The following is a 16162-nucleotide window of genomic DNA, read 5'->3' as shown; positions in this document are numbered from 1 at the left end:
CATATGAAATATACATTTTAGCTCATATCTATGTTAAATAAGTTTTTGTTTTCCGTGGAATAAATTATTGTGCAAGTCCTTCTCTATTACCACTGAAATTCCCTGACAAGAAACACTGAATTTCTCCTGTGCAAGCTTATGGCTGTGTCAGGTACAGGCATACTGTGCGGTAAGGGCTTCAGCTCCATGGTGTCCTCTGCTCCAGCCTCTGAGGGCACTTAGGTCTGATTGAGGGCAATTCAGGTAAGGACCTTCAGATTTTCTCCTCATACCCAAATGGGCAATAGGTACAGAACTAGTCTTAGGACTGCAACAGCAGCTTTAGGGAACCTGCTGTCCTGCATGCCTGTTAACATCCACTTGGACCATTTATCACTGCAGAAAAATCATGGGTTTTTAGTAAATGGAAATTCTTATAGTCTTCCCTGTCACATACTTCCATCTGCAGGAAATAACTGCTACCACTCATCCTTTCTGTCATTCACACTTGCTACTGAATTTGAGTAATTGGATTGGACACTTGCTATTGGATTTTTAAGTAATCAGTGAGTAAGAAGCAAGAAGGGTTTGGTTTTGTTTTTCCTTAGCCTACACATTGCATTCTTCAATTTCTTTGGTAGTTATAAAGTGAGAGTATGTGCAAGATAGCTCAGGCACGCTAGCAGGTATGGGCAAGAGGGCAATGCTGCCAAGTATAATGATTTGGGGTTTGTTTTTTTTAGTTTTTACCTTGAAGATACATTTCTTCTCCTTCTGCAAACATCTGACTGCACCTGACACATCGTGCGCACGTTGGGTGGTAATGTTTTTCTCCTGCCTGTTTGGGAAAAAAGGCACAGATGATTAAGTATACTGATCAATTTAGAAGCTTCACTATGAGAAGTTTTTCTTTCATCTCTAGAATATGACTAATTTGAGTAAATTAGTTAATACCAATTAGTTCAACAATCTCCTACAACCACAATGCTTACTTTTGATTATAGATAATTCATGATTTAAAATGTAATTATGGTCTTGCCTACACAAAAATGTTAATGTGCAATAGTTAAGTCTCTGAATTTACAGAATGGAAATAATTTTATATAGTGAACACATTTTCCCTGTAAACAACTATACTGTGCACCACGCCCAAGATGGCTTAGGACTTACCTACACAAGGAAGTTGGGATGTCATAGCCTTGGGCATGGATTTGCCACTCAACTGTATGTTCTTCACGATCACACTGAATATATAATCGTAACGCACAGTTAAGAATCCTCTTATGCAAGGAATGTTTGTATCTGCTTTGAAAATGTCTTGCAGGTAATGGGTACTAAAGCGTTTCCACGAGGAATGCGTGTCACGTGCCGACAGGATTGTAAGAGCTGACACTTTTGGGTACTGTGCTCTACCTTCCTCACGCAGACAAGCCAGGAGCTTTGCCAATTGTTTTCAGATTTATCCACGTAATATTATACCACTCTTTTCATTGATTGGAATGAGAACAGGACAGAGCCCTAAATTTGCTCGTAAGAGCTTAGTAACTCATCAATTTTCATGTATTTAAATTTCCAATTACCTTATAACCCCATTAATGTAAAATGTTTCACCATTGACCTCAGCGTGTTTTTCAAGAGGAGACATCTACCCGCTAAAAGGAGCAAGAGCTTGTCTGTGTCAGAACACCAATATGTAACACAGACAAGGGTGAAATTAATCTCAAATGAGTATCGGGAAAGAAAGCCAAGATTCCTGGATCACAGGATTCATGCAGGACTCAATTTTGGTAGTTTGGCCAAAATTCAATTCTATGTCCGACTGTGGGCAAACTTCTTAGCTCTCTTTCCCACAGGTAAGGGCAGCAGCACCACAAGGCAACGCTGGCTTGAGCCAGTAACAGAAACAGCATTCAGCAAGTTCTGCTCTTCTGAGTGAACATCATGGCGCAGCCCCTCCAACCTGCACCCCTACCCCATCTTTCAGATGACACTCACAAAACAGAGTTCAACAACCCAAAGCCAGCTCTTGCTCATGCTCTCAGCACTCCTTACTCAAAATCCCTACAGAATTGAAAGCCAAATCTTGGAGTCTCCTTCCTCCTCTTTGACCCCACACTCTTCTGTGATAGACAGAATGGCCCATGGTTTAAGTGGCTTAAGGTCAATGCCACTTGCATTATGAACAAAAGCCGGGTGACCAAGTAACTCTAAAGCTTAGAGCTAAATTAAACTAAATTTAGCCTGAAGTTAAGCCAAGTCTAACTTCAGTAGAAGTTCTCCTGGATTTAAAGATAAGCAAATTTTAGTCCATGTAGGACGTCTCATAACCTGTTTATCTGGAATAAGTTGAAAAGGCATTGAATGTACCTTCAAGAAATTACTACCAAGTATTGCCCCACTGTCTTCAGCATGTAAATATGTTCTCACAGCATTGCACTGTGAACAGCCCTTCTATTAATCTAGAAATTCAACGCTCTTGCTACAGGGATGACTTGTCTTACTCTTTTTCATTGACTGAATGTCGAAGTCTTCAGAGGTATTTATACTAAAGAATATAATTTGTGTCTGGGGGCTATTTTGCCATTCACAATATCAAGTACAGGAGTGTGACAAATTTAGGTTAAAAAAAATCTCTGGATTTATTTTGTCAGTGTTGACTTGGTCCACCCCTGAAAACCTGTTGCTGTATTTTAAATCAGCAATAAGGAAGAGCAATGCGTCACATCAGACTTGCCATTTTGAAAACAGCTTTGTTCCAGTTCGCTCTTATTTTTATTGCTGGGCAACTTCTGCAACTTTAGACATGGAAGATGGTCATTATGACCCATGTCAACACCTTAAAGTATCAGACTGTGAAGTATCAGTACCAGGTTTAAAACTCAGGTTTAAAATTGCTTGAGTGAGTGCAGGTGTTTAAGCACAGGTTATTTGACTATCATGAAATAAACTTAAATTTTGAATATCAAGCTGGAAAGAAATATAATTTCCTTTCAAAGATTTGTACCGCACAAGCGTTGCTAATGCAATGCATAGCCTCAATAATTCGATTGATTCAGTACAACTGATACAATTCCCAGGCTAACACTCTCTAGGGGAATTCAATTATTCCTTTGCTAAAATAAACTGTCAGAACGCATTCTCAGATAACTTGGATGCATTACAGAATAAATTCCATTTCCCTAAATTTAACAACACAACCAAATACATCATTTTAATTCACTCTGTAGAGTAAGTAATGTCAGCTAGCTGTAGAATGGTACAGAGACCTCTTTTTATAACTTAGGTACAATTATAACAGAAAAATCAGGGGGAAAAGGTGTAGTGATCCTTTTGTTGATGCTCACACCAGCTTAACTCCAATAGATTTTGCTTAGTTACCTCTGAATTAAAATGGGACATACTCAAAACTCTTCATATAAATCAAAGTGCTGACAGCTGTCTTTGTTGCCCTTTTTTATAATTTTTTATGATGTCCCTCTTCAAACAAAAGCACAGAAGACAAGACATGGCAGATTCTTCATCACTTGAAGTATCTAAAACAGATCACGCCACCTTTCTAAAGGAGAGGCGACAGCTGAATCTGAGGCTAGGGACTTGATGCAGGAATTCACTACTAATATTCCCTGATATGTTTATACAAGTAGCCTGATTAGATACCATATACTATATCCAGACCTGGGTGTGTTGGGTCCAAATGTGAACTATAACCCCACTTGGGTACATGCCAAGGAGGCTTCTATCAGTGCCCCTGTCTCCTCTCTCTCCAGACTATTTCAGAGGCTTCATCTCATAGATGAACAATCGGCTCCAGCAGAACCCAGAAATTTTACAAGCTTAGGGCAGCAACTGTTTTATGTTTTCAGTTTAGTTATAATGATGGCCTTGTTATTTTTTCTTTTCTTGGTTATATTGATGTGAGGGGGTTTAACGCAGCAAACAAATTCCTAACCATATGGTTACTTCTTCTTTGCACAGTTTGAAAGCTTAGTTTGACAGATTGTTGTCTCAGTGTTTAATAAAATATCAACGCACACAGAGCACAGAAGAAGGGACATTCATCTCTCAGAGATCTCTTATGGTTCAAGTAATAGATTATAAGAAACCTTCTCAACATCCTACACTCGCTTCAAGACCGCACCAGGTCTTTGTGCCTAGGCATCCCGATGTGAAGACAGTATTATTATGAAGATCAATATAAAGATTAATTCTTAACTGACATTTCCTCACACCTGAATAGCAAAGCCTGTCCTTAAAGGTGGAATCAAAACAGTCCTTAACACTCTGAGACAACATGTCATGAATTAATTCATTCTCTTTAGGTATGAGAGACTGCTTTGAATAGTGAATCTCCTCTGCACAGAGGGCAGAGCCTTCTGGGCTGGGTCCACATGAGGAACGTTATCCCAGCAGAGCCAAGGACCTCCCCGCACTCCCTGCCCTAAGCATGGGGGGCACTGCAACGTTGCCACCTGTCCCACAGTACACTGACAAGTGAACCCATGCTTCACTTAAAAAAGGACCAGAAAGTTCTGCAAAAAAGTACATACAACCTTATTTTCTCATTTCTCATAACTTCAGGGCTTGAACTAGATAAAAGAAGAATGAACCTGATGCAACAAATGTGAATCACATAATCTAAAGCACAGTTTGAAGACAGTAAGGGGTGTTATCCTAAAGTCTGCAGAGCAGCATGAACACCAGGCTTGGGAAACATGCAACACTAGCAAAACCAGAGTAATTCATACCAGAAGGAATAACCTTATCTAGTTAAGGTTGGGTTTTAAATTAGCTGTCATCACTCAGGAAAAAGATACTACATTATTGCAGACAGCTCAGCTAAAACCTCTGCTCGTTCTCTGGCTCTGTCTGCAAGAACTGATGAAGTGGTAGAATTATAATAAAGGATGATATGGATAATAATTGTAACTCTATCACAATAACATTGCTTGTCTGGCCTCTCATGCCGTTGCTAGGAGTGTGATTGATGTAATTTTTTACTGCAGTTGATGAGCGACAACTGCTTATGGATTGACACATGAGGGATTGAACCAGAGCAGTCTAGAGTTCAAAGCATGAGCTGAGTCCTGGAACAAGACTCAAGATTTCTGATGATTCCCACCAGTGAAGACTATGTACATCCCATCTGATCACATTACTCACTTAGTAAAGTAGTTAGTAAACCATAGAATAGTTTGGGTTGGAAGGGACCTTTAAAGATCATCTAGTTCACCTTCCCCTGCAATGAGCAGGGACATCTTCCAGTAGATCAGGTTGCTCAGAGCCCCGTCCAACCTGACCCTGAATGTTTCCAGGGATGGGGCATCTACCACCTCTCTGGGCAACCTGGGCCAGTGCTTCAACAGCCTTGTAAAAAATTTCTTCCTTATATCTAGTCTAAATCTTCCCTCTTTTAGTTTAAAACCATTACCCCTTGTCCTATCGCAACAGGCTCTGCTAAAAATTCATCCCCATCTTTCTTATGAGCCCTCATTAAGCACTGACAGGCCACAATAGGGTCCCCTCAGAGCCTTCTCTTCTCCAGGCTGAACAACCCCAACTCTCTCAGCCTGTCTTCATAGGAGAGGTGCTCCATCCCTCTGATCATTCGTGTGGCCCTCCTCTGGACCCGCTCCAACAGGTCCATGTCCTTCCTGTGCTGAGGGCTCCAAAGCTGGACGCAGTACTCCAGGTGGGGTCTCACCAGAGTGGAGTAGAGCGGTAGAATCACCTCCTTTAACCAGATGGCCATGCTTCTTTCGATGCAGCCCAGGATGCGGTTGGCTTTCTGGGCTGCAAGTGCGCATTGCTGGTTCATGTCCAGCTTTTCATCCACCAGTACCCCCAAGTCCTTCTCAGCATGGCTGCTCTCAATTCCTTCAACCCCAGCCTGTATTGATACTGAGGGTTGCCGAAACACAGGTGCAGAACCCTGCACTTGGCCTTGTTGAACCTCATGGGGTTCACACAGGCCCACTTCTCAAGCCTGTCCAGCTCCCTCTGGATGGCATCCTGTCCCTCAACTGCACCACTCAGCTTGATGTTGCCTGCAAACTTGCTGAAGGTGCGCTTGATCCCACTGTCTATGTCACTGATGAAGATATTGAACAGTACTGGTCCCAATACGGACCCCTGAGTAACACCACTTCTCACTGATCTCCATCAGGGCATTGAGCCATTGACTGCTATCCTATCGATGCAACCATTCAACCAATTCCTCATCCACCAAACAGTCCACCCAACAAATCCACATCTCTCCAATTTAGAGGGAAGAAAGAGTTGTCAAAATCATTTAATGTCTTAAATAAACCTGTAACTATTTGGTTCCTTTTCTGAGAATGAAAAGGTTTCAGTAAACTTTTTCCTGAGAAAAAAATTTAAAAAATCTACCTCATTATCAAAATGCACAGCAGTAACACCACCTTTTACTGCTGGGAGTAAAGAATTTGTGGAAGCGAGAAAAGGCTAGACTGCTGCAACGATTCAATCGTATCAAAGAATATTTTCACAGAACCACATAATTTTCCATTTTAAGGGTATAATAGGTTGCTGTAATAGTGCATTATTACCACTGAGTGCTATCTATTGAGGTAGGTGCAAATCCTGCCATCCCCATACTCTAAAATCTCCAAATGAAGTCCTACCTGTATCCTATCCAGAACAAAGATATTGCAAGTCAGCCTACAAAACACTGAGCCTGCCGGTATGCCAAGGCATGGTGCAGTTACATGACCTAGAAACAAAGCCAACAGAAGATGGGTATAAAGCATTCTTAGTTAAAAGCTTCTCACATGGAACAAATTTGTTGGAGAGCTGGGTCACAACCAGACAACCACCTGTTCAAGCAAAGGCAAACAGAATAAAGCACAAAACTAATGACAATCAATAAGCCTTTCCATCAGGCAGCTTCTCACCCTGAAATGAAGGACTAAAGCTCTTATGAAAGACATACGACTTGACTGCTGCTATCTGTTTAAATGGAAAGGAGTTACTATTTGTGTGGGTTGAGAAGGAGAAAAATACCCAGGTGCTGTAGTGATGGGCAGAAGTTTAAAACTTCAATAAATTATTCCCTTTTCTATGTCTCCATTTCCTGAATAATTTTCATTCACATGGACATTCACATTCCTTCATTAAAGGGCACTGAGATTTATTCAGGTGCACTTTGTAATACAGCTAGTAGTAGAAATATAATTCAGTTTAAATTCAGGAAGTGTGCAAGTGCACCACAGAATGATAGCATCATTCAACTTGGACAGAACCTCAGGAGGTCATCTAATCCAACCTCCTACACTCAATTCAGACCAGTCTGCTCAGGTATTTGTCCAGTGAGATACTGAAAACTTCCAAAGATGGAGACTGCACAGCCTCTGGGCACAATGCTCCAGTACTTAGTTATCCTTATGGTGATTTTTTTTTTTCCCCAGTCAGAACTTCCACTCTTTCAATTTATGATAGCTCAGTCAAGACATAACTCCTTGATAAATGAATCTCCCACCACTTTCAGCTTATGTCCATGGATTCATATGAGTAGATCTGAGGAGAAAAACATTTTAACACTAGGTAAGGAAAGTTCATTGTCTATCATATTAAATTCAATTGAGGAGTACATACCTTCACTGGGAAATGTTTTTAGAGTACACAAATCAAAAAAGGTGGAAAACCACTGAACCCCTTTAGTTGCTATTTAATTCATCCTGTTTACAGTTCCTCATTCATTCCCCAAATGACTGGTTCTACTGAACTATTACATCAATGAGCTGTTTTTCTTAGGTGGCAGAAATGTACAGGAAACTGACAGTGAAATACAGGTATAAAAGGGAACTTAGATATTTATCTTTATGAAATTTAATAAAGTTTTTGAACGAGATACAGCATTTCAACCTTAAATGGCCCAACTAGTCACTGCACTGATTTATGGATTTTCTATAAGTAAGTGCAGTTCCCTGACTTTGGCTGAGCTAAGATTCTAGTTCCTGGTCCCAGAACTAGATAAGTTATTATTTAAAAACTCTCTGACCTAAGAGCACAAAACTGCCCCAGAAAATCTTCCTATCAAGTTATTCCACCTACTAGGCTGAAATGAGGGGTTGTTCTTGCTTATTCCCACCTGGTAACATAACACTCTTGTTCTTGGACAGCGCTTCAACACGAGGTTGTGCGATGTGGGTTTAATCCTAAAGGCTGTGTAAAATCTAAGGCCCAGGTGTTCGTCCTTCCGTCTTTATCTCAAGAGCACCCTGGAGAAGGAGCAGGGCACTGCACCCTCAAGTGTTGTTCAATGGCCACACGCTCATTAACTGTAACTCTGCCGTTGCATCTACGTAGTGGCATATTTGTTGCGTGGACTATACTTGCTCCGTAAACTGGATTCTATAGGGTATTTTCAAAATAGAATTATGATATTCAGAAAGTCAGACAACCTCTGCTGCTTGGCGTAGAAGACTGTACTTAGCTACCAGCTTTAAGCCTAACCACAAAAAAAAATAATCTCCATTCGCATTTATAGCGAAGCCAGAGTTTTGCATATGCTACAGAAGAACTTGAAGGATTACTCAGTAATAGTTGTATACAATACTGGTTAAGTCAGTGAACAGTTGTCATGTTACCTACTGGGTATGAAGGGACAAGCAACATTATCAAGGCAGAGGTATTTGGCAAAATATCTATTGCTTATGTTACACAACAGTGCCGAGGAGAGGAAAGTGTGAGAGCCAGGAGACAAAGAGAGAATTATTTGGAGGAAAACTCTTCCTAATTGTCTCAGTCACAGTGGACCTGACTCACCACTGAGTCACTCCAGCAGTGTGCCAGGGCAAATGAACCATTTTCAACGGGGTTTACACCAGCGTAAACGTAGTGTAATGTTTTGAATCAATCCTTCTCCTCATTTTCTCCTTACTGGATTCATTTATCATCCCACTAGATGCCAAGAAACAGTCATGGGAAACGTTCAATACATGCACCTGCAGCATTACTTACAGCTTTAGCTGTCTCACATGTACAGTTATTTCACATTGTCTTGGTTCTGGCTCATCCTGCTGTACTTTGTGGAGCCTTGAGACTTCCCACCCACATTTGAGTCATTTTTACTGCCTCCCCCACACTCTTTATTCTTCCAGGTATAAAGCGCAGATCAAACGTACCAAAGGGGACATTTGTTTCAGAAGGATAGTAACTTACTATATACTGGACTCTCAGGAGAGGTTTCTAATGCTTGTGGGAGAAATAAAAAAAAAATTATTTAAAACCCCTAAAGGGAATACTTAAGAAAAAAGAAAGACTAAAAAGAAAAATCAGCATTATTCTAAATGAACTCTCATTCTGTGACATCTGCAAACAACTTCTGACTCAGGAGCAAATTCAGCCCTGCTACAGCCAGGCAAAAGCTGGAAGAGGCCAATAGTGCGTTTTTTTTTCTACAGAATTTGGTACGTGATCTTGTAAACCAAAATGGTCTGTCATACCTAAAATCACTGATTTTGTACTCAGTTGCTATTGTTATGCAATGAGCGATCTGCCCCTTTTGTCTTTTTCATCTCAGCTTTGCAAATTTTTCTTGCCACCCACTGAGACTGGAAGAGGCTTCTGTTTTCCATTTGCTCAACAACCTTCATTTCTTTTCCACTTTCCTCTCCCACTCCTTAAAACCCACTTACAGGCCAAGACGAGCTGCAGCTGGCTCTCACTTCTGCCATCCCTTGACAGGGGAGAGGGGGAGAAGGAGGAGAAAGATGACTTGCAGACATATTCCCCTTCCTTTTTGACTTTGCAGCTGTGCATTTAGCCCACCCATTTCAGATGGGAAGAATGATGCTGCAACCAACACTGACCAGCCCTGGAGAGGCAGCATGATGTATCAGATGAAGCCAGCTCTTTTCTTGCTGGTTGTGGCGATCCAGGCTGCAAACATCTGAGGACAGTCTCTCATTCTGTGCCTGAACAAGGGCTGATATTTTGGATCCCCAAATTTAGCTGGAACTGGAAATGCCACTGTCATATGCAGAACTGATATTAACAGTACGTCCTGGAAGTAGGAAGTTGCTCCTTCAGATTCCACACATTTCCAGTTCAAGGTACCATTCAGAAGTTCTTACTTTCGGGGGAAAAAAGAGATTTGAAGCAGCACAGAAAATGCTGAATATTGGCAGGATAAAAAAAATAAATCTTAAAAAACACAAGAAATGAGTCACATAGGCTGCTTTCCTGCTATTAGCAGGCACACCAAACCGTGGTCACATGGGCCAGAGCATCCCGGAGATACTTTATCAACAAAGCAAATTGTCACTAAGTGCACTCAGTGCTGCACCACTGTCATGGTTACGGGAGAGAGCTGGAGGGAGGCGCCTGGAGGCTGGATCACGGGTAGGTACAGGGCACTGGGGAGCCGCAGTCTGGCCGACTGCAGCCTGCCCCAGGCATGAGTCAGAAGCCCCACCAGAAATGAAAGAAATTATGCAACGTAATAGGATGAGGAACTGAAAACACCTCAAAAGCGCAACGTTTCACATTGTCAAAATATTCAAATGCCGGCAAATAGTACTAGATACCAATGCATCACCACAGCAACACAGTGCTTGGAAAGGCATTGTAACTGGCGTACTGTATGCTGTTTGTGTCTAAGGCTCAGAAGGTATCAAGGTGACTACCGCAACCACTGCTTTGATGCTTTCATTAATCAGTTAATATAGTTTAAGTAGTTAACTGGTAATACGTTTTTGCGTAACAGGAAAAGGCAGTGGACACCATTCACCTGTCTGCCAGGCTCAAAAGTCAAACTGTGCACTAAAACTCTAACACATACAAACCCACACAGCCACAAATGCACAGCAGCACTACTATGTATGGGAAAAAGTCCCCAGGAGAGAAACCCTCAACAGAAAAGAAAGCAAGCAACTGAAAAAAAAAATAAAAAACCAACAAAAAACCTGCAATAGTCATTCTATCAAACAGTTTTCCTCAAATTCTGAACTCCTTTTGCATTATTCAGAGAGAGTTTGCAGAATCCCTTACTTGGGTAAAAATGTAAGCTATATAGCTTAACCTAGCGCCAAATGCTACTCCACGCTCTTCCTCAATAAACCTAAAAACTGATTCACAGGGTAAAAACTATGCAAACAGTTCCCTTTAATACGTACTGGGTTTTCCTGACATGTCAACAACGGTGGATTTTTAACAGTCCAGATAATAAATACAGATAGGTGCAGCTCTTTATCTCTTTCTGTGGAGAAGAGGTCATTGAAAAAGGGAAAGGATGAGGGTGGGAGAAAGATAAGGTGAATGTATGTAAAACAATACAATTGGGCTACAGAGAAGGCTAAAAGCTACAGTCAAAAACATTTGCGTTGCTATTTATATGATTGTTGATGCCCTTTTTAATGATGCCTGTTTTAAAGCAGAAAGTCTAAGCCAACTGTCAATTAACACTCACCCAGCCAAGTTCAGATACTATGCACTGATGATTAACCTGCCATTCAAACCAGCAGCCCCAGACGAATGCGAGCAGCACCAAAACAGAGACCGTTCTCAAGCTGCAAAATGCCTTGCCTCTCTGCGAACACTAAGCATTGAGAGTGCTGGTTAACGTTTCCTACCTTAGACGGTTTCCTTTCGCAAGAGCTAATGCTGATTTATTAGACGTATCTTTTCCAACAGTTTCCCTTCTTCTCTTGCGATGGGAGAAAACTGGCAGAGAGCAGTTTCTAACTGAAGATTAGTACTGACACTTGGATCCTTTTGCTGCTTTCTCAAGGCTGCCCATGCCACTGGAAAGCCTTCCTTCATATAGACGGAGCCGGTTTTATTGCACGTTTCAGTATTAATGCCTACATTATAAGCTGCTCAAGTACCTCGCACACATCACTAGGTTTTGCTGTTAGCGAAACAGCGGGGAAACAAGGCATTTCAGAACGAACCATTCTTCCACACGGCAGGCAGAGATTTGTACACCCTGCTGTAAAGAATTAGTCTCGTCTCTCTGCTATACCGAGACTTTTGCAAAGGCAAAGGCAATTGATTTACAAAGTAGATGGGGCTGGAAACAAAAGCAGCTCAACCCTAGGGCAAAGCAAAAAACAAACTACAAAAAAAAAGTAATTAATGTTTGATTAATATGTCACTGAGGTATAAGTGGCATTTAATTGGCATATAAATAATTGGCATTTTTAGTCTCATTCCTGCCTAGTGCCTACTGCATTTGTTCCCTTAAAGTAACACATGGTTATGATTAATAGATTTTTTAAAAATATACTGATTATGCTTTTCCAGACATTTACATATACATGTAAACCAGAAAAATGTTAACCCGTTCTTCCCCCACATATACCGAGTGCCATGCTGCCAAGTTAGGATGTCAGATGCAGCAGTTGGACCCATTTTATGATTAGTAAGAGATACAGCCATTTTCACCAGCACTTGTTGGACACATTTACACCACAGCCGTGAAGCTGTAATTCATGGGACAGTTGTAGACAGAAGTCTAGTCAATACTCCTTAGTGCTTACAGAAGCAGTTGAGCTGCATGCAAATTAGTCCCAAGAGACCTTTCCAAAAGCGTAACTTCCAACACGCTACACTGTCAACTTTATTATTAACTCAAAACACCAGGCAGCAGCAGCAGTAATCCCATTAGTTCATCAGCTGGACATGAAGGCCTGCTAAAAGGCAACTAAACATGGCCATCACTGGGTTGCAGTTGCCCATCCAAGCAATCACACCTCCCCTCACAACCTATGCCACGTTTGCCATCAAAACATCCCCAGGAGGTTATCTTTGGATATGAAGGCTTCCCCTAACAACCTAGCCTTCCTCTAACATCATTAGCTGAAACAGCAGATGAAGAGAACCGCCCCCCCCCCCCCCGCCAAGTAATATCTCGCTACACGCTGTCAATGTTAACAAAGCCAGAGAAAAACAACCACACTCAGTGTGAGATGTACCAGGGAAAGTATTTTCTTTAGAAACTGTGGAAGGAGTTACTACAACTGCACAAGGTAGTGCTGAAGCATCATGTGAAGCGCTATGTTCCCCCATGCTGAGGGAGGGTGGCTCCAGCTGGGAATAGATGGCGCGAAGGTCCACCAGCATCACCAGAAGAGCCTGGAGCTGACTTTATGAGCAGAGGAGAATTTGGCTCATTCAGTTTTGCAAAATGAAAGTTGGGAGGAACTGAGACTGCTCTCCATAAATTCTCCTTAGAGCTTATCAGTTAATGGGGAGAAGATCTGCATCAGAAGAATTAATAACCATACAGCACAGAGAGTTTGCTGGAATTGAGTTTCTAAATATCAGATGTTAAGGAAACCCAGGCATGTTCCCCAGGAGGGGACTAGGAGGAGTCACTGGTTGTCAGAAAGCTCCTCCACGCACCTCAACAGCCTTCCAAGCCTCTGCACGGCTTCTCATGTGGGAAGGACTGGGAGGCAGGCAACCCTCCTCTGCCTCCTCCAAGCAAATCACAGCTCGAAGACTGATTAAAAATCATGAAACAAATGGAAAGTGTGTTCTTGATTGAAAGGGGTGTGTATCAGGCTCTGAATGATCATGCAAAAAAATAGTATATTTTTGGAAAAAAGACAATTACACTTATTTTGTCTATTTTTATGATATGCTCATTAGCACAAGTTGCAATTTCAATTAATAAATAACTGCTTGCGATAGAAAAAGAGAGAAAAATATTTTTAGTGCCAAATGCAGAGAAATAGATTGCAACACGACGAAAGGGAAATGGCTCGTTATAAAAATCAACAGCTTGTTATTTTAGAACGTGTTTGTTTTCTGTGTTATTGCATGATTTTAGCTATTGCTGGACTGGGAACAGAGCTATAGCATAAGCACTAAAATAAACCCTTTTTCTCCCTAAAGGTCTTCAGTCATACTGCATTTTAAGTCAAACTATAAAGTAAACTCCAGCCACCTCTTGCTGCCCATTTAAGATGGTAAGTTTATCAATATATATGGTCAGTAATAATACATCACATTTTCTAGGAGAGGACTGATGTTGCATTAAACAGGGCTCTGTATGCTTCATGAGCAAAGCAAACCTTGCCCATAAAAGTACTGGTGGACAAGGTTTTTGTAAAAAGAACAGCAAAACTGTTGCCTTTAAAAGCAACAGAAGAATTTATGGTGTCCGTAAATTAGCTCCTCAGCTCCTTTTGTAGCTTTTCCAGTACAAGTTCCCTGGGAGACTGAATCATAGAATCATAGAATCATAGGGTTGGAAGGGACCTCTGGAGATCATCTAGTCCAACCCCCCTGCCAGAGCAGGGTCACCTAGAGCAGGTTACACAGGAACACGTCCAGGTGGGTTTTGAATGTCTCCAGAGATGGAGACTCCACCACCTCTCTGGGCAGCCTGTTCCAGTGCTCTGCCACCCTCAGGGTAAAGAAGTTCCTCCTCATGTTTAGGTGGAACTTCCTATGTTCCAGTTTGTGCCCATTGCCTCTTGTCCTGTCCCCGGGCACCACTGAAAAGAGCCTCGCCCCATCGTCCTGACACCCACCCTTTAAGTATTTATAAATGTTGATAAGATCCCCCCTCAGACGTCTTTTTTCCAGACTGAAGAGACCCAAATCCCTCAGCCTTTCCTCATAAGAGAGGTGTTCCAGTCCCCTAATCATCCTCGTAGCCCTCCGCTACACCCTTTCCAGCAGTTCCCTGTCCCTCTTGAACCGGGGAGCCCAGAACTGGACACAGTACTCCAGGTGCGGCCTCACCAAGGCAGAGTAGAGGGGGAGGATGACCTCCCTTGACCTGCTGGCCACGCTCCTCTTGATGCACCCCAGGATGCCATTGGCCTTCTTGGCCACAAGGGCACATTGCTGACTCATGGTCATCCTGTTGTCCACCAGGACTCCCAGGTCTCTTTCCACAGAGCTGCTCTCCAGCAGGTCAGCCTCCAACCTGTACTGGTGCATGGGGTTGTTCCTCCCCAGGTGCAGCACCCTACACTTGCCCTTGTTGAACTTCATAAGGTTTCTCTCTGCCCAGATCTCCAACCTGTCCAGGTCTCTCTGTATGGCGGCACAGCCTTCCGGTGTGTCAGCCACCCCACCCAGCTTGGTGTCATCAGCAAACTTGCTGAGGGTGCACTCTATCCCCTCATCCAGGTCATTGATGAATATGTTGAACAGGACTGGACCCAGTACTGACCCCTGGGGAACACCACTCGTCACTGGTCTCCAACTAGACTCTGTGCCCCTAATCACAACCCTCTGAGCTCTATCTTTCAACCAGTTTTCTATCCACCCCACTGTCCATTCATCTAACCCACACTTCCTAAGCTTCCCTATGAGGATGCTGTGGGAGACCGTGTCAAACGCCTTGCTTAAGTCAAGGTAGACCACATCTACCGCCCTCCCCTCATCTATCCATCTAGTCATGCCATCGTAGAAGGCTATCAGGTTAGTCAGACATGATTTCCCCCTGGTGAATCCATGCTGAGTACTTCTGATAGCTTTCCTTTCCTCCACGCGCCTTGAGATGACACCCAGAACGAGCTGTTCCATCATCTTTCCAGGGATGGAGGTGAGGCTGACCGGCCTGTAGTTCCCCGGCTCCTCCTTCTTGCCTTTCTTGAAGACTGGAGTGACATTGGCTTTCCTCCAGTCCGCAGGCACCTCGCCTGTTCTCCAGGACTTTTCAAAGATGATGGAGAGCGGCCCAGCAATGACTTCCGCCAGCTCCCTCAGCACTCTCGGGTGCATCCCATCAGGGCCCATGGACTTGTGAATATCTAGATGATCTAATTGGTCCCTCACTCGCTCCTCCTCAACCCAAGGGAAGTCGTCTTCTTTCCCTGTTACTTTATTCAATGCCTGGGACTCCTGAGGGCTGGGCCGAGCAGAAAAGACCGAAGCAAAGAAGGCATTCAGTAACTCTGCCTTCTCCACATCCTCCGTCACCATGACTCCTGCCTCATTCAGCAGTGGGCCTACAACTTCCCTGGTCTTCCTTTTGCTTCCAATATACTTGTAGAAGCTCTTTTTGTTTTGCTTGATGTCCCTAGCCAGGTCTAATTCCAAGGCGGCCTTGGCTTTCCTTGTTTCATCCCTGCACGCTCTGGTGGCATTCTTGTAATCCTCCCAAGGGGTCAGTCCCTTCTTCCACTTATTATAAACTTCCTTCTTCCACTTGAGCTTTTTCTGAAGCTCCCTGCTCAACCATGCAGGTCTCCTGCGTCCC

General features: G+C 42.8%; 1 protein-coding gene across 9 annotated transcripts in view; it reads right to left on the bottom strand.

Annotated features, from left to right (window-relative positions):
- The window catches only part of ABLIM2 (actin binding LIM protein family member 2), a 148064-nt gene that overhangs the window by 55161 nt on the left and 76741 nt on the right, over nt 1-16162 (bottom strand). For all 9 annotated transcript variants that reach the window (XM_063337143.1, XM_063337144.1, XM_063337145.1 and 6 more), the window contains exon 7: nt 730-817. In XM_063337143.1, coding sequence (XP_063193213.1) covers nt 730-817 — 88 coding nt within the window. The remainder of the gene's footprint in view (nt 1-729; nt 818-16162) is intronic.

This window comes from Chroicocephalus ridibundus, chromosome 5, assembly GCF_963924245.1.
Source record: "Chroicocephalus ridibundus chromosome 5, bChrRid1.1, whole genome shotgun sequence".
Classification (NCBI taxonomy): domain Eukaryota; kingdom Metazoa; phylum Chordata; class Aves; order Charadriiformes; family Laridae; genus Chroicocephalus; species Chroicocephalus ridibundus.
Note: the sequence above shows the minus strand (reverse complement) of the source record. Positions and strands in the feature narration are given on the sequence as shown.